Here is a 19,613-nt window from a genome sequence, read left to right on the forward strand (position 1 = left end):
CAGACCAAAGCCTCGAAGGGAAGTGTGAGCAACCGCCGGGACAATCGGAAATAGGCAACAAGGGCCCAGTAGGTCGTAAAGCATAGTGGGACAGGATACTATGTGACTGAGAAGTCGGAACAGTTTGAACCCAGACAGTGGAGAGGGTGCTCAGACATATTGTAGAGAGTCTTGGGACTTGGCCAGGCCACCTGTGGACCTCCAAGAAGCAGGCTGGAGAAGTCCTGATCTCCCTCTGCCCATGCCTCCTTCCCAGGCTATGCAGGCACTGGTCTTGTGGGAGAAGAATGGCTTGTTTTACCTCAGTACGGGGGACCTGCTTTCTGGTCTCACCGTGTGACCTGGGATGAGTAGTGCCCCAATCTGTAGTTTCTCCATCTCTGAAATGGTGGACCCAGCAGCATCTATCTCATAGCGTTGCCACAAGGTCCCAGTGAGAACATGCCTGTCAGGCCTCCGCCTCGCACCGGCTCCTGGCACATATGCAGTCAGCAGTGGTCTGCTGGTGGCCGCCTAGGCACACTGGCCGCCGTGTTAGCCTGAAGGACATATATCAGTTGCTGTCAGTGAGGGCTGAGCTCTGTTGATTTGTGTTCTCCAACAAGATGTGTTGGGTGGTCTTTGTTCTTATTCTTTCTCCCATTCTTTTGTCTTTTAACCTCTCTAGCAAAACCAGGCCTGGTTATTTAGAGCAAAATTTAAAACTGTAAGGTAAGCTATGTTTAAACTTTTGTTTCTTTTCAAAAACAAGAAAGAAGAAAACTCAAGGAAATAAGGTCTCTTTCAGTTTTTCTTGCCTTTAAATATAGTGAACTGAGGAACGACTCGAGGAGTCCCCTTTTCCTGTGAAGGGTGCTTGGGTAAGAAGGTGGTGCACCCTAGTAAAGTGGGCACTGCCAAGTGTAAACAGTAATGTTAACTGTCCTTTTACATGAAGGAACAGAAAACAAAAGGTAAACTTTCCAAATTCCTGGGCCATTCCCCACCGTGTTCCTCCCTAAGGTCAGAGAGAGCTTGTTTACCTGGAGGTGCGCCCTGCTCCCCACCTACTCTCTCCTCTCCCCTTCCCTTTTGTCTTAGGAAGCTGTGTTTTATGTATTTGAGCAGCCAGTGTTCTTTTATTTCACCTGACTCATTTCCAATTAGTAGCAGCTCACCTCAGGGGAACATAATTAAGAGGACTCTAGTTATCTGGGGGAAAGGAATTAAACAAATGGTGGAAGTGCAGTGGTAATGAACAGGGACTACAAAACCATTAATACATCTGCAGGAGCCATATTCATGCCTGTTCCTTGCTAGCAGTGAGCTCAGGCTGTAGGACCTAACCTATATGAGAAGTACTGTGTATCACAACTCTGGAGGACAAACCAGGGTTCACTGAAGGGCCCCTCTAGGACGCCAGCACTCTTCCTTTTGGCTTCCTACTGATTATGTGCCATGTGGCATCATAGGCAAACTAAGCTCATAAACCAGCAGCCCTGAGTTTGAAGTTCTTGCTTTTCTCCCATTCTTTTGCTTCTCCACTGGCTAGCTGTGTGACCTTGGGCAAGTTACTTCACTTTTCTGGGACTGTTTCCTCACCTGAAAATGTGGATAATACCACTACTTTGCAAAGTCAATTCTAAAATTAGGTGTCAAATGCATAAAAGTGATTGAGTCACTGAGTAATATTAGTTTCTTTTGCCTGTTTGGATTCAAAATAAAGATGGCTGTCAGATAAATGTCATTATCTTGTCACTACCTTGATACCAGCAAAAGAAACCCTTTCCTTTGCGAGGAACCTTTTCAAGCCTTTTCCTTGACTCTCCCAAGATGTCACTGAGATAGTCAGATATTGCAATACTTCCTACTACCAAGGCCTTGGAGGAAGTATTCTGCTATTCAGAGATATACAATGGCATCCTGCAATTGCTGTTAGCCACACAGCGGTTATGACACAGTTGTCATGGTCGGCTTATGCGTGAATTTGGTCATAGCTGTTAGTATTATTACTGCTTTAATTTAATTATGTGTGTTGTTGGTTCTGCCTGAGTTGTATTTAATTGCCGTTTAAAATGTTTTCAAAAATGCACTATGATTCAGCATTGAAATGTAAAGTCACTATGAATGCTGAAAGGCACCAAGCAGAGAAGCTGGGTACACATTTGCTTTTAGTAAAGCAAGTGTATTTGCATTCATAGTTTCTGAAAGAGCAACAGACAACTTCTTTCTAAAACCTAAAAGAGGAAGATAGTGTTCTGGTAGATGAATTTTCATTGTTTTGTTACTGATTCACCTTTAGAAAAGTGTGGACGTTGATGATCTGTATCAGAAAATTATTCCAATGAGTCAGTCTATTAATGTGAAGTTTTTAGGAGTAGCATATCCAGATTATTTTGCCATATTTTCTTTTTAATGTATCCCCGAGAGAGAAAAAACATTTCTAAAATTTGTCATTCTGAGTGGTCAGAAAGCAACAAATCATTGTTTCTTTCGTAATACATTAAAATAAAGAGGAAAGATACCCTTTGCAAGAAAATGACCTGTGACTCTGCTGAACTCAGGGAATGTATAGGTGACAAGAGAGTTGGCTTACGGGTTAGAAACCCGCGAATAGAAATGATGCATGTCACACATCTCTCCAGCAGGGGGTTTTGACCATCCTCATCAGTGGTTTGTCAGGAATCTTTCACAACCATGACTGGAGCAAGCACCCATTCTCTGAGAGAAAAGAGAGTGGATCTGATGGTGCCACCCTTGCCAGGGGCTTGGAGAGAACCTACTGGAACTTGACGGTCAACTTACCAAGTGCTACCAGGTGCTGCTTCTGTGCTAAGGCACCTCACGGGTTTGCTCCAGTCCCTGGCACAGTTGTGAAAGCTCTCAACTGGACAGGCACTTCCCTTTTGGGAAACACTTGGCCCCAGCATATAACAAAAGACATTTTTAAAAACCCAAAACCTAAGTAAAACAAAAACAAAAACTGTCCTGTCCTTTGACTTAGTAATTCAGTGTCTGGGAATTCATACATGAAGCTGTTCACTGTCATTACAGTGGTACTTAGAGAAAAGTTGGAAGAGACTTACTGTCAGAATAGAGTTCAATAAATTGTACATCCAAACTTGCTGCAATATTGTGCAGTCTTTAAAATGATAATCACAAAGGATGTAGAGAAAAATGGAAAATGTTAATGGGGGATGATACGAAAACAATAAAATGTGTATAGTTTCTTTCAAAGATATAGAATTGGTTCTTAGTATGGGCCAATGTTAGACAAGAATAATGCAAAAATAAAAGTGGTTGTGTTAAGGTGATATAATCTTAAGTACATTGCCCCCCAAATTGTCTTTTTATAATAAAAAGGAAAATAAAACAGGAGAGGTTTCCAAGAAAAAGAATCAGTAGCTACAGTAATTATTGGGGTATATTAAGAATATAAATTGTTTTCAGAACATACCTAGAATTACGCAGTCGCATGCTTGCCACACTGAGATGTTAAGGAGGCTGTTGGTTTCTTTTTCTTTCCTCTCCCTCCCCCCTCTTAGAATTTGTAATTATGTATTTTCAGAACAAAAATGCTTTCAACTCTGGGAAGTTTTAGAGGCTTTGTAAGCAAATGATGATAATATAAAAGGTATTTGTCCAAATTTGCATTCATACAAAACATGGAGCTGCTATGATTTTAGAATAAATGTGTTTTAAATATTTTCTAAATACAGAGCTGTTGCAGTCCTAACAATACTTGGCTAAGAAACTACATTTCTATGATAGGCCATAATTACTCTTTGAAAAATTATTGGGTTTAAAAAAAACTGCCTACCTAAAGATGCCCAAAGAATGAGTTCTACTTTGTCCCTTCTTATATTTGCAGCCAATTCTGTAAGGCGCCCCCTTTTTTTTCTTGAGGGTATTGTTGATTTTTGTTGCAGGACAAAAGGGCATGGCATTAAAACCTGCATATTTAAAATTCTAGAAGATATTTCTTTTTCATATAGGAGCCTATGGTTAGGTTGTACAAAGGGCTTTGGCCATGGGTATTACTTTTACCTTTTTCTCACAGTGGTTTGAATGTCTTTTTCCATATGTCAGCTTATTTATTGGAATTTCAGGTCTAAAATTCTAATTAAAACTGATGGTCACTAGTTAATGCATGATTAAATGTAAGAGCTGGAAAAGTTGATGCAATTTAATCAAATATTACCAATCTGAGCTTTTCTCCCTCCTATGTGTTAGGCTGTGCTCCTGGATACATTAATAAGTGGCCATTTTTTTCTGGAATTCTGTGCTCTTACTGCTTCCTTTCATTACATTAGGCAAGGTTCCACTAGATGAGACATTTGCAGTCTTAAGACTTCCTGCCGGGGTTCAGACTTTGTATTTTTGACATTGAAGCTGTCGTGTCCCTGAAGCTACTTAATTAGAAACACATTCATTTCAGTGTACATTGGAAAAAGCTTGGACAGCAAAGCCAGGCACACTTGGAAGTTGAAGCATTTGTGTAGCTGGCAGCTAAACTGGTTTACAGTTTAAGGGGAAAAAATACTATAGGGTATTTCTTATACCCCAGAAGCAAAGAGCTGAACATGGCTAGCAGATACCTTAAAAAAGAGAGAAAGGAGAAGAAAAGAAAGGATAATTCCACTTTCACTGCAGTTATATGTGTAGTTCTTTCTTTGGCTGTTATCAAATACCAAAAGTGCAAGTCTTTTAGAAGAATAGTTCCCAAACTGTGCTGCTAATAGTAAGTCTGTTTCATAGGCTCTTGAAATCTATAACTGCTGAGATCTGTGGAAAAGAGAACATTTTATATTCTGGGGAAAGATTTTGCTTGAGGAATTTTATTTATTGAATGGTAATGAGGAAATTGTGTCCTTTCTTATTTTTAAATGTTTGTGCAATTGTAAAATGTACATCTGATGTTTAAAATCTTCTTTACATGGCCATTGCCTTCTTTGGTACTACATTGCATTACAAACAAACTTCTCCTGCCTCATTACTCAGTTCTCGTTGTTTCCCTGACCGAGTTCCCAAAGAGACATCCTTGTGCATTTATTTGGACAACCCCACCTGGTCCAGAGGAAAAATATCTGGTTGCCCCAGTCTGAGTGTGTGTCTTTCCTAAGTTCATGAAAAATACCCTCTGTACATTTCATAGGATATACCATGTATTGGAGAGACAAATGGAAAAGTTGCCGGTTATTTCCATTTTTTTCCTATTCCATGACTTCCCTCCCTCCCCCGCAAGGAAAGACATGGCGTGGAAGGAGGGCCTTAGAATTGTTGATTTCATGTCTCAGACTCAGCGTGACACCAAGGAAAAAATGCATACACTGTAGAGTGAAAGCCCAGATTTACCACTTACTTGGTTTTATGCCTTTAGATAAGTAATTTAACCTCTCTAGTCTATTTCCTTCTCTGTAAAATAAAAGTTACACCTACCTTGAAAGGTTGTTATATGGATTAGCAAAGGTGAATTTAAAGGTCTTCATATAACGACTAGCACATTTATCATTGATAGGTAATGTCATAAGTGGTCATGAAAACAAAAGAAGCATCGGTCAAACCCAAAGTGCCCAGGCTTTAAAACTGCTGGAGTTGGATTCTCATCCTCTTGGTTAGTCACTGACTTGGGAACCTGTTGGTCTGTGAGTCAAGAAGTTAGCAGAGGCTGTATGAATTGTGTCATCACATGGCGTATGTGCCACTGGGGTGGAGAAGATTCCTGGCAGCTCTCCAAAGACCTAGTTTAACTAGAATGAATAGTTGGGTCCTGTCTCTTGATGGTAGAAAGAAATATCAAATAAAAAAAGTAATCATCCTTCTTTGAACCCCATTATACCCTCTGTGTGACCTCAACTGTATTTCCCATTACCATCATGACAATCATAGTTCCCATTTTTATTGCAAACCCTGCTAGTCGCTTGTAGTGTGTGTATTTCCTCTTGTTCTAATAATAACATGCCAGGTCAAGTCCAGTCGTCCATTTTAAAGATAAAGTGACTGAGGCTGTGTGGTTTCACATCGCTGCTGTTTAGGAACTAGTACCAAAGTTGATGGTCTCACCGCTAGCCATACTGCTTGCAGTGCTACTGCATTTTTAAATTCTTCAGAAGTTTCTAGGCTTGGGAACAAAATGTCATATTAGGATTTTTGTTGTGAAAGGAAATGTAACTGTGCATACGTTTATTAAAACAGTTTTTCTCCAAATAGTGAACCATCTGTAATTTTCTGTCAAAAGCAACAGACATTAAAGCAGCTGTGTGTCTCTGTTTCTTTTCGCAGTGCTCCCATGCCCTACCTCATAGGAATCCATTTAAGTTTAATGGAGGTAAGTTGGCTTCTTTCCTCCCCAATCCCTCGACTTGTGTTTTGCTTTGTGCAGTGGAAAGATACAGTGTCAGGATGCACAGCTCTGCATGTGGGAGTGGGTTAAAGCATCAGCTCATGTGTGTTCGCTCCTAGGTGTACAGAGCTGAATGTTCTGCTTAGACCCTTTCCACTGGCTATTAATTGCAGGGCTTTTCCACTTTGCTTAGAAATTGTGGATTTTCATGGGTGAGGGAGTGAGGGTCAGGAAAGCAGGAGGAAACTGTTCTATGAGGATTTAAATGAGTGAAGACAAGTGGTTCATTTTTCATCTTGGTATTTATTCTAAATCACTATAACAATATTACATTTTCTTCATTGTAGGAAATGTGACATAAATATATGTCGCATAAATGCGGTACAGTATATAGAAGTAAGAAGAATGTTAAAATTACCCACAAGACCATTATTCCAAGCTGAACCACTGTTAGCATTTTACTGTTCTTCCAGTCTTTATTCTGTAGATATGCATTTTACATAAATGTGCATAATTGATATGTGATAAATACATATAGTTTGTGTCTTTATTTCACTTAACATTATGGCATGAGCATTTCTATGTTTTTGTATCTACTCTTAATAATAGTTTTCAATGTATTACCTGTCATTGTCATTATTTGGATATCCCATAACTTAGGCATTTTCCTACTGCTGGACATTTAAATTGTTTATCATTTTTTTCACTATTATAAATAGCATTTCAGTGAACATCTTTATGCATAAGGCTTTATCTGCATTTTGACTTATTTCCTGAGCATAGAATCCCTAAAGTAGAAATGCTTGGTCAAAGCTATGAATTTGATGCCAGATTGCCTTCTGTATGGCTGTACCAATTAGATAGTTCTTTTAAAGGACTTCTCTGTGCTTTTGTAAGTGCCGTTAATCTGTAGCCATGAACCCCAAGCCTCTTCTTCCTCAGGAGAGAGCAGACATTGTACTAGAGCAGAACGGGGGTGGGGGTGGGGGTGGCTGCCTGTATGGCACAGGAGATAAGCTCTCAAGAGGGACTCTACAACCATGTCCGTCTGTGACGGTACTTTGCATGTCTTAAAGGAAGTGCTACTTCTCTTCTTCTGTTCCCTTCATTTCACGTCGACGAGGACCACCTGCTTCGCCACTAACTGTTGCACGCTGTGCTATTGTGCTTACGAAAATGAAACAAGTTGGTTATCGAAAAACCTGTTTGTTTGACATTGAGAATCTTGATCAAAATAGACCACAGAAATCTGCTCAAATTTCTAATTTGACAGGACGGCCATGTGGCTCCTACATTCTGTTAACAGTCCCTCCCTGTCATCACCCAGCCCTAAGCACATACAGTACACAGTTTATGGTCTATCTTGGATGATGTATTTAGATCAGATTAAAGAGATTTCTTCTCTGTTTTACCTTTGTTTGATAAGTTTGGAAGGGTTTACTCAAAGCTTCCATATGAAAAATTAAAGGCGAATATTTTCTAATAGAACTTGTGTGCCAATTCCTATAGAGTTTGAAATGCTAATCTAAAGATGACTTGGTCTATGAGAGCCTACAGTTCCCTTCTACCTTTCCCCTGCCTCCCAATCTACTCCAGCATAGGCTTTTTTAGGCCTTTTTGTGTCCCAGTGCCTTTGGAGTTCTTCGAGTGCCTAGCCTTGGCTTGCTTTTCTTCTGTACGCATCTTCTAGTCACCTTGTTTAAGGGTTTTTGCCTCAGCTACCAACTTAAGTCAAAGCTGTGATTCTAACACTGTTCTGCCTCTCTGAACGTCAGTTCCAAAGTTTCAAGTACCAGTTGCGTTCACCTGGATGTCTCCCTCAGTCTTGCCCAATTTCTTGCCTGCACTTGGCTGTGCACACACATAAGCCCACACACACAGGCACACACACTCAGCCGCTCTGCCCCTCTTCCAGTGTCTTCCCGGGAGTGAGACCATTGTCTGCAGAGACACCAAAGTGGGACGTGGTGAGCATGGCTGAATGTTCCTCTTCCTCATTCATTCTTCTTTAATGCTCACATAATCTCTGAAATGCCTTTTTCTCACTCCTTCCTCTGTTCCTCCATTGACACTTTTTCTTTGCTTTCATGGATTCTTGCAAAGCCTAATTCATGCATTTAATAAGCAAAAAGAGAGCCTCTTATGTTCCAGGCATTGTGCTAGGTCGTAGAGGTATAAAAGTGAATGTAAAATTCATTCCGTAGTCCCTGTATGGATTGGGTTCCCTTCCACCTGGTCACTGCTTCGGGTGTCCCACCTTCCACTTTCCCTCTGCACTGCCCCTGCATTCTGCATGGGTTTTCTGCTGCTGTCAAGCCTTTTGCTGATCACTGCAGAGCACTTGTTAGCTGGCACCCTAGCTGATCCCTAAATGGATCCTCATCCCCACACTTCCGCCTGGAGAAGCCTTGCCCTTGTCCAACTCTTCATGAAGTCTTCCATCTTATCTTTTTTCACATATCAAGCCTCTTGCTCTGAATGGTAGCTCTTTGCTTCCTTCTCCCTCTTTAACATTCCCCAAAGCATGAATGCTTTTGGGGAAAGACGTGTGCATCATTCATTGTGGCGGCCTCAGCCGCTTTAGCAAGATGCCAAGCGGGTGGTACTGGCTGAGTGCTTAGGGACTGTAATTAGGAGCGCATTCACAGTTCTCCAGTAGACATCACTGTTTGCAGGCAACCCAGTGACATGATTTTATGTAAAAACAAGGGAGGTTAATATTTTACTATGTGTATGATTATAAGTAACTTAAAATAAGGCCCTTTGTAGTATAACATGCAGTGTAAAATATGCATACGTTTGAAGCTGTAACTTCAAGCAGAGTTTTGCACATAGGTGAATGGGCGCAAATCTGTTCTGTCCAGCCTTTATGGGGTTGTAAATGAGAAGATTCAGCAAGTACTAATCAGAGTAGATACTGGCCTTGTTGACTGACTATGACTGAGGAGGAGTTTGCTCTGCCAGACTCCTCTGTGGTCAGCCCCAAAGAAAAACAAATATGGTAGATGCTGTACCCTTGAAGCCAGTGTTGGCTGGGCGCATTGGGCAGCCATGAACTACCAAATGTTGGAATTTCTGATCTCTTGCCCCGGGTTTCACCTTAGATTTGGAGGGCCTGATTTGTGCTTGCCAATAGTGTTTATTTGAGACACTAGAAACACTTCCCCATGGGCCTTAATGCCTTGGGAGGAGTGCAGACCTGTAGCCAAAGGAGCTCTCTTTAAGGAAGGAATGTGGGGAGGCCTATCTTCTCTCACTACACTAGTTTTCTTACTGGCAATTCAGCAAAAGGCTTATTTTTGACTGTCTTGTTATTTTTTCTTGAAAGCTATAGGCACCTTATTATGCCTTTGCATATGTGCCAGAATTTTTTAAACTTCAAATGAATGTGGCAGATGTTCATAAAAGTTTAGAAAAAGCTACCATAGGAAGACTTTTTAACCATTTTTATGACACTCAAATTTGTTGCACAAAAAGAAATATAAATTATAACCTAGTATTCTCATTTGAAAAAGGTTATTTTGGGCTAAGACCTAATTCTAGTCTTAAAGCTTGAACAGAATGTTGTTGCTGTTTGTTAAATGGTAACCTTGTTACCATAAAGAGTCCGGTTTCCTTAAGTGACAAGTCTATAGCTGATCATCATTCTACTCTCTCCTTCTGCCTTTTGATATTCTTTCTCTCATTTAAGCAATTCGAGGCTAGTGGCAAGTTAGCAGAATAGCCAACGGTATTGGCATAGACCTAGCTTCTTCTTGGAGAGAATGATCATGTTAGTTGGCAGCTAGGAAATCCCAAAACATGGCCAGATTACACAGTGACTATTTCCTTTCATTCAACTAATCTCAATTTAGTACAAGCGACATTTATGCAGTCCCTCTTCTGTGCCATATCTGGTAGCAGGTGCCAGATCTTGTCTAGTAGATGATGCTTCTCTATTTGATAAATGATGACCTTCCTTCCAAGCTTCACAAATAGTGCTTTGTGTACAGACTTCAGAGTGACATGAGAGAAGTATCCAGAAGGCATTTTATATTGTTCCTGGTGGTAGGATGGCCAGTAAGGAAGAAGGAAAGGCAAAAGCAGTAACATAGTTCCAAAGAGAGGTTCCGGCTAGCTTGTAAATGAAGTGTCACATGTACCCAGAGGTAGTGAAGTGTGGCATCTAGAACATGGGCCCTGGAGTCTGGCTTTACTATTTCCATTCACACAGTCTCAGGCAAGGTAATTGTTCACTGTACCTCTGTTTTCTCACCTTTCTCACAAAGACCAGTTGTCTTTATTGGATCCTTGTGAGGATCCAGTGACAAGCACTGGCTTGTTAGATGCCTAGCACAGTGCTCATAAAGAGTTCCACAAAATCAGCTGTCATTGTTGTTTCTGTTTCTTCAGTGGCTTTAAAGCCATTTACCTTGTTAAACAAATGGCTTTGAAAGGTGCTTTAAGAACTCTGAGCTTCCAAGGGCCACCATCTTCATTCCCTAGGGAAAGAGAGTTTCAGTACAATTGGTTTGTGCCTGCCCTATTTTGTCCTGGTTTGCATTGCAGGAGACACTATACCAGGGTTGGAATTGTAAGACTTGATAATTGTACTTCCAAGCCTCTACCTGACCATTTCCTTGTTGTGTTAACCTCAGTCATGAACGTTGCCTCTCTGGATCATACTGTCTTCATCCACAATGGCTGAGTCCTACAGAGGTCCAGCATATCCTAGTACCTGGCATGTGGTAAGGATACAGTACACAATACTTCCTAAAGCAATGTGTTGGGTGTCTTGTGTCCAGACACTACATTATACCAGGAATTTCGTGACTGCAACATATTGTCTACCTTCCCTGAGTTTTGTCTGAAGCAAATTCACACAAGTAAAAAGTTAACTGTGGTGAATTTGAGTTGTGTTCTCTGAAAGGAATGACATCATCCCTAGGCTGAGGGCTGAGGACTTTGCTTCTCGTGGGAGGAGAATGACTATACTGAATCCGAATAGATAAGAAATAGAAAGACCAGGAGAACAGGGGACAACTTCTGCGGAGCCTTGATATAGAGACCAGGAGGCTTCCCAGGAAGTCTCAGGAGTTCCATGTCTGCTAAGAGCGTGAAGCTGGAGGGAGAGGAGTGTGCTGAGGTAGGCAGGAGGGGCCAGGCCATCCAGGGCCTTGTAAGCCGCATTAAAGAGTATGAACTTTATAGGGCATCAGAGAGCCATTGAAGGGTGTAAATAGGGAAGGACATGGTCAGGCCTTCTCCTTGTGGGCCATTAGAAACACAGTCCTTCCATATAAAATACTTGGAAACTGCTTAACCATGTTAATAAAGTAAATTGTATTTGTAAAGATCAAGGTAATTCTTAAGGAAATTACACACCAAAACCATGTATATAAAATTCAGATGTGTTAGAGTCCCCAACCCAAGCTTCTGAATGGTTCCTTTGCTGCCAAGCTATGGCCAAGATACTTGTAGTCACAACTTCCTTTGAGGTTTTAGGCACCACTTTTACTAGATGTTATCTTCTCATCTCTGTTTTCAAGTACTCTAGTACATCAAATATTCTTTCTCCAGCCCAGTTTAAAAGTGTAAACTGATATGACATGCACACTAAGCAGTAGTTCCAGGCAGTGGGAAGAGGGCCAGTGAGATGCTGGTAGCAAAGTGCAGACCCCCTGCTTGCTCTCCCCACCGGTGCAATCACAAGAGGCCTGTGATGGGCGCTTTGGGAGATAGGCTGGCCTCCCGGCAGTCCTTTCTCACCATCATTTATCTAGGAAGGCTTCACCATGGGCTCCTAGAGGTCTGATTTTGCAAATATTCCGACTGCTTGGAGCAGCACTGAGCCACCATTCCAAGGACAACATCCAGGTGCCAAAGCTCATCTTGGTCTGTGGGATGAAGAGGCCACATTTGTCTGTGTCTGCAGTAGGGTTCCTGGTTTTAACTATGGAGCTTTTAACAAAATAACAAGATTCATTTATTTATAGACAAGAAAAGTAAGACTTTTTTTTTTTTTGCATTTCAAAGAACCTGAATTTCTGTCAATTGAGTAGTGCTATTTTAGCTAGTTTTTTTTTTTTTCCTTTTCATTTTTTTTCACTGGCATAGAAAGTCTTCAATCCTTTGTTCTTTTTACCCCCTGGATATTTATTTTTAAACAGTTCTATAATGAGTGAAAAAGGGTGTTTCTCATTTACCGGTGCATCATTTTGCCTCTGCACAGGACACACATGTAGACAGAAGTGAGATGTCATTTACATTTGTTAATGCTCACCTAACGCAAAACTCTGAGGTATGAACATATTCAGGGATAAATAGTGATTTGTGTGTGTCTGCGCAAGATAGAGGGATTCCGTGTGAGATTTATATGTTGGGGTAAGTAACCCATATCCTTGCTTTATAAGAAGGTGATACGCACACACACACACACACACACACACACACACACACATCTACTTCGTGGTGATTGCAGTCATAGGTTCATGGGGAGAACTTTAGTGAGAAAGGGAGATGGTTGGGAGGAGCCTGTCATCATCTGAGTCACACACTCTGCAGGGGCCTTTACCTGCTTTAACTTGGGAACATTGTTCAGACTATGCAAAGCAAAAGATACCCACACTTACAGATGGGCATGCTGAGGAGCTGAGAGGTAAAATCACTTACACCCAGTCCCTCCTCTGGGTCAGCCTCTGCTCTGTGTACTGTCCCCTGCAGCTGTGTGGAGTATGTCTGACCCTACCTCTATGCTGGGCAGAGGCCCCTACCTGTACCTGAGCTTTTCCTTCGGTGCTATGTACAGAGGACCACAGGATGGGGAAAGAATGGCTCTTTCTGGCAATCCCAGATTCCTCCAGGAACCAGCTCTGAGTATACCAGTGTCTAGGGCTGCTACTTTCCATTGCATGCTCCATACCATCAGCATGGTTGTCACATAGGAGCCTCTGCCACATCGGGAGGATTCAGAGCACAAGGGCAGCAGGCTATATTGCCCTCAGGCCCTGAAGAAGGCCCTGCATTTAGTGACAGATTGCCCTGGAAGCTCTTTCTCCTCTTCACATTGGCATCTGCTTTCAAAATGAGTACGATTTCTTAAATATCTTACCCTGATGTTGAGATTAGTTAATGTAAAACAATTTAAAGCCCTAGGAGTAATTTATATAACTAAGGAGAACAAGTACTTCAGGCTGAGTCTATCCATTTTCGGTCTAATTCGTTGTGGTTGAAGCATTCTCTTGTGAAACATGCTAGACTTTGAACACACATCAGAGAACCTGAGTAATTCTGAGAGGAATCCCAGTGAACCACGTGAGGCCATTGTTGATGCTTTTGTTTCCCAGTTTTCCCCTCATCAATGAGCCTGTCACTAGACATAAGTACCATTTAGCAATATCAAAATTGATTGTAGAGAAAATCCAAGTTTACAAACTGTTAACTAACATTGCTTAACTGAATCAAATTCCTATCAGATGAAGGTAAGGAGCATCGTGCAGAAGGCCTGCAGCAGAGTGCAAGGAGCCGTTCCTCTGAGTCCTGCAGCCTTAGGTTCAATTTGTAGCTCCTCCATGGCTTGGGTCTCTCAAACTAGCTCCTTGGTGTGAAGGAGAAATCAGTTTAGCAGGAGCAAAGCTATGGCTACTTCATCACAGGGTGTCCACTTTGTAGAAAACTCTTCTTACACACCAGCCTATTCAGAGATGCCTGTTGGAAACACATGTAAACAATGATCTCAGGTACTGGGTGAGGATCTACTCGTGTCCATGGCATTTCAGCCCACGGTCCCCACCTCAGGAAGGGGCCCCTGTCTTGTAGACGGGTGTGTTAATGTAGCCTGTTGAGCCTCACCACACTCCTTGCTTGTAAGATAAGTATATTCCCCATTCCATAAGAATTTTTAATGAGAAGCAAGTGAAAAATTGCATGCAAACACCCATATTGGTGCCCATCATGTGGTAGGTGCCAGAAGGGAAATGATTAGCAATATTGTATGGGTGTAGTACTGGAGTACTCTTCTTCAGAAGAGCTACAAGACACATTAGCATGAGATTGACTCCATCCTCTTCAGCTTCTGTTTTTATTTTATAATGATTGACTTTTTCTAAATCACTGTTCGCTTAAAGCCACTTTTAACTGAGCTCAGCCACGTGGGACTGGTGACTTCTTTTCATAAACTCCTTACAAGCGACTAAAGGTGGGGTCTTTGTGGGAGCTCAGAGACCAGCAGCGATGATTGAAGAGAGGTACCCTTGGCCCAGGCAAATCCCACTTGGGATCTGGGCACATGTGGTTTTGTTTAACACCATGCTCAGCGACTCATGGTGCCAGTTTGTGACCATCAGGCATTTGCTGTTGATATGCAAGGTCACCACAGTAGGGGTGTTTGTCAACCAAATTAAACTTCCTCTTAATGACCTAAAATAATTGATTCGGAAGGCCTTTAAATGGGTCAAGGCAATGTGTAAGCAAGTTGAAATCCGGCATTTTCTGCACAAATTACTGCATACTGTTGTTTTGTTTGTTTGTGTTCTGCTTTTACTGGGGGAAATGTGCATGGATCATGGGCTTTTGGAGCAGGCAGGAACCTAAGTCTGAATACCAGCTCTACCAGTTGTCTCTTGGGCAAGTCATTGAGCTGTGGTGTATATGAGCCTTAACATCCCTGTCAGCAGAATGGGGGCAGCTACCTAAAGGGGAGACAGACGGAACATGGCTAAAGTGCCATACACATTAATAGGCCCTTACTCAGTGCTGCTTCTTATGATGAATAAAATATCTCTGATAGGCATCTCAAGAACATAGCTTAATAAACTTGTACAAGGTAGTCAAACTGTGATGCAGTAACTATACCTTTTTTCCTTGCTAAACTGCTTTCTCCATAAACCACTTTTAATGCTAAAACTAAACATCCATAAAGAAAAATGTGATTAAGTGGCATCAGTAAACCTTTCTTTACATACTGTTTAATTCTCAGCTGATATCAAAAGTCAAATGTTAAGATTTTATGTCATTTAGGCCATAAAAGGAATAGATTTTTTTTTTCTTTGCCCTGTCAGACATTCATGATCTAAGCTCAGGCCTTTATAGGTATTTCTATCTTTAGAAATAATAGGCACTTTAAAAAAGTAGGCATTGACTCAACGTCTTAAAAATGATCAACAGTGGCTTTAAAGTTTTCTTTGGATGAGAAGTTACCAGAACCCTGAAGTCTCTTGCCTAAAATCCTTCCCTTCCTAAGCCAACTGTCTGACCAAAGCTAAAAGGTATGATGGACTGGGGCTCCCTAGATGCTTGGGTGTTTCCTTAGCCAAATATAAGATCTGTTAAACCTCAGTGCCTAGGAGTCAATTGTTTTGAAGTGGCTGGTACCCATAAATTTATATCCTCCCTGTTCAGGATTTGACTGCAAATGTTTTTACTGACCGAATGGGTTAAATTATGAAGCTTGATGGGTACATATGCACATTACCCATCCCTCACTTCAGAAGAGAAAAAAAAAAAGAAGGAAAGAAAGAAAGAAAAAGATAGCTATGATTTTTGGAAGTCATCCCACTTTTTAAAAATAAGAGAATTTGGACATTTTGGCATATGGGGTTTTTTAAATGAAATTTCATGGAACTGAAAACAGTCAATTTTAGGTTTCCAAAAATTGTTTTGATTTTCGTTGGTATAAATTTGCTGCACATGGTTTTGGGGAAGTTCTGAAAGATACATTTAGGAGTTGGGGTTGATTTTTTTCTTTTTTTTTAGATTTGTGATTGAGTTTTAAAAGGTGATTTGAAAAAAATTTGTTTTTGCCAACTCAAAGTATAAATCACAGAAGAGCATTCCATTTCTAAGGACAGTTCCTGGTAGTGACATCATTACACACTGCTGAGCAACTGCACTTGGGGCCCAGTCTTTGAGCCTCACTTCAGCACCATTTGGACACTGCATATTCCTCTCCCCGCACCTCTGAGCCAGAATCTCGAGGCTGAGTGGTTTTGGCTGTTCCATTAGCAGCAGCTGCTGGTGAGCAGCAGTGTGAGAGTCACCTGTGTAGGGTCAGGCTTATTGCACATCAAGGTTCTCGGCAGTGTCGGAAGAGAGGGAAGATGCCCAGGAGGGGGCTCCAGGCCACCTGCCGTGTGAGGATCAAAGGGTTGAAAGGTCAGAGGGCGCAGCTCCCTTAACCATATCTGTCTGTGCAATAGCTGTTTCAGATTGTAAATCTTGGCAATTTCATTAAGTCCTCCTGACTGCTACTGGGGCATTGGAATAATAAAATTTTATATCTGCTGCCTTTCCTGCCTCTGGCAGCCAGGCTGATACGTTTTGTGCAAGATGGGGGTGTCTCATGAAGGCCTTTCCTGGAATGATCAGAGCAGTGCTGATGAAACCTCAGATTGGGAAATTGGAGTTAAAAGGAGCCCATCCTCTGGAAATGGTTTCTTTAAAAAAGAAAAGCAGCCACATGAACCATTTAGCAGCCACAGGATTCATAGAGTACCTCTGCTCTGAAAAATCAAGTCCCTGGACCCTTCCCTTGCTGACTGCTTCCTGGTACGCACAGGAGGCAGATGAGGCGAGCTCAGCCTGTGGTGCAGCTTGTTAAACAGCCCGTTCTTATGACTCTGGGGTCTGTCCTGGGTAGCCTCCTGCATCCAGGCAGCTTCATGCTCCCATGTGGCAGACCCTTCAGGTACTTCTACAGACATGTCTCCTGAATATGATTTTCCAAATGTTTTTCCTAGATCTTAACATGTTATGGACCTTTAGGGCACCTGAGCTCCCAGGCAGGACAAATCACAGTAATGGCTGCCCCTTTACTGCCCATATGTTTAAGACCCCCTGTAGTTTGTTTGAAAAGTTAAGAGATTTTCACAGTGAAGGTGCCATTTCTGAAATTTAAAGTGTTCCTTTTCACCGGGAGATAAGTTCACTCTGATTAAGTCCGTAATTCTCACTAAGCCATGTTTATGGGGGCAATAAACAATGTTTCAGCATGCTTGTTAAATTGGGTCTCCAACCTCTCCACTCTTTAAAAATTGACATTTCAAATAAAAGACAGGTGGAGATGGGAGTTGGGGTTTGCTGTGCTTAGTGATGAATGAATGATAGCAAGTGGCAGTTGTATGGGAGGAGTGAGGCCCTATTTTTATGATAGGGTGACCCCAAACCATTCTGGGCTAGGGAATCCACATCCCCTTAAGCTCCCAGTGAAGCTCTGAAATGCAAGTCTCGTTGTTTCAGATTGGATGGATACTATTTTGAACTAAGTGCTTTACATTCATTGTTTAACTTCCACAAGTCAGTGCTCTGGTAGTGGTGGCCCTGCTCCACAGTTGATGAAATTTTGGCACAGAGAGGTTAAGTAGCTGGTCCAAAGTCCTACAGCTAATAAGGAGCAGGACCAGGATTCGTACCCAGTAATTTTATTTTTGTGTGAAGTGTTTTAGTGTCCACAAATGGAAAAATATACAGGCCTTTCTTTGGGAGTCTGCTTGCTATTACATATTTACTTAGGTCTACACATAAAGGTCACAAAATACATGTGTACAGCACCAGTTCTGATTCACTCAGGGAGAAGAAGGGCCCCAGACTTTGGGGGAGAAGAGTCCTAAACTCAAATCATTGCTCTGTTGCCACTTTGGGATCTGAGGCAAGTTACTTTGGTTCTTGGGGCTTCAGTTTGTAGTTCTATAAAATGTGAATAATGATGCATACTCCTTGAGGTTGTTTTGAGAATGTTTAAATACTGTGTTTTAAAATACGGTATGTTTTAAAACTCTACAGTGCTTTCCAGGTGACAGTGGTGTTACTGAAGAGTATGTGAGAACAGGGGGTTAAGGCAGTTCCTTTGAGTAGAAAGCGTCGGCACACGTATAATGATGGAAAACCTCACTGAACAGGTTTCAGTTGAGAGCTACCATACCATATCCACTGAATTTGGCATAGGACTCAGAGGTGGCCCTTCGTCACCAGAGCAGGGGAGATGGCAGGCCAGAGGACTCATGAAAAACCACATCTGTGTCATGCTTCACATCTCACAGAGTACTTAACCATCCCATCCCTCATGTGCTTTGGGGAAAGGGATGGTGCTGCACCCTGAGTTCCCAGCAGTAAGCAGCCATCTGCAGTTTGAGGAAAAACATTGGCAGAGTCAGAGGCATAAATGGGCTCACCCACCACCCCGGCTGGATGGAGGGCGTCGTTTTGGGTAGACTTGCAGAGGGGACACCAGGAATACTGGTGGAATCCAGCTCACAGAGGAAGCCTTTAGCTGATGGCCAGCTCTAGAGGAAACATACAGTCTAGTGGCTTTGCTGGTCTTTTCAACAATCCTGAAAGTAAGATTATGACCGCTACCTAGCCGTAGAGATAGAGACCAGTGTTAAAGGCCACTTGCAGCCTTGCCTGAAGCTGCCTGCTTAGAAAATGAAAAGCCAGGATGCCAACCTTGCAACCCTCAGACCCTGGGCCCAAGACTATCCCAGAGAGGGAATTGAGCAATATGTGCGTGTGGAGGTGCTCCGGGTGCGTGGAGGCAGTGTGTATGGAGGTGCTCTGGAGGAGTGAGGGCCCTTCTGCTACATACCTCTGTGCCCTTTCTCAGGTTTATCTTCACCCCACCCACAAGGAGGCTGGTATGCTCCTTGACTTCAGGGACCATGGTTTAATCATCCCTGTGACCTTGAGACATAGCCTAAAGTTGACATGAGTGAGTGACTGATGCATGAGCTGAATGAATGACTACCTACTAGATGGTGCCTCAGAAAAGGAGCCATTGGAGAAAAAGGCCCTTGTTGATCTGGCTTGAGGATCAGACGTGTTAATGAGCGTCAGCGCTTATTACCTTGTGGAGAGTGGATTTGGCCTGGCCTGGGAGGCACGTACCCCACTTCCCTCCCCTGCCAAGCTTCTGTTTCTGTTTAAGGCGCACTGGGAAATTCCAGCGGTGTTCTCAGGGCTCCTCTGAACTGTCGGGCTTAGATTTTTAATTTTGTGGAGCAGGAAGGAGCAAATCAGTGACTCCTGACTCCAAAGCAAAGCCACTACGTTTATCAACTGGTTGGCAGCTCAGTGACCTTTGGGGCTGAGGAAGGGAAGGAAAATGTCACCCTTCGTCTGTATGTACCCAAGATTTCAGGAGGGAATAAAGAGTTTAGAATCCCCGGATGCTTGCCTTTCCTCCTCCCAGCCTTTCCCTCTGATTTCTTTTTCCTTTCCTCCAAGGAGGCCACCATCTCCCCAAGCTGTTCTTTGTTAGGTACTCATATTTATGCGCATGCATTTGAGCGCATTTTATATGTGCTGTATGATGGAAAGA

General features: G+C 42.3%; 1 protein-coding gene and 1 long non-coding RNA gene across 3 annotated transcripts in view; both read left to right on the forward strand.

The window, feature by feature from the left end:
• Dennd1a (DENN/MADD domain containing 1A) overlaps positions 1–19,613 on the forward strand; it is a 484,908-nt gene that overhangs the window by 275,275 nt on the left and 190,020 nt on the right. For both annotated transcript variants that reach the window (XM_013513192.1, XM_005382503.2), the window contains one exon: positions 6,262–6,307. In XM_013513192.1, coding sequence (XP_013368646.1) covers positions 6,262–6,307 — 46 coding nt within the window. The remainder of the gene's footprint in view (positions 1–6,261; positions 6,308–19,613) is intronic.
• LOC106148299 lies at positions 12–5,552 on the forward strand. Its single transcript, XR_001233600.1, has 3 exons — positions 12–68; positions 668–711; positions 5,498–5,552. It is a non-coding gene; the product is annotated as an uncharacterized LOC106148299 (long non-coding RNA).

The sequence above is a fragment of the Chinchilla lanigera genome, unplaced genomic scaffold (assembly GCF_000276665.1).
Source record: "Chinchilla lanigera isolate Chin_1 unplaced genomic scaffold, ChiLan1.0 scaffold00018, whole genome shotgun sequence".
NCBI classification, from domain to species: domain Eukaryota; kingdom Metazoa; phylum Chordata; class Mammalia; order Rodentia; family Chinchillidae; genus Chinchilla; species Chinchilla lanigera.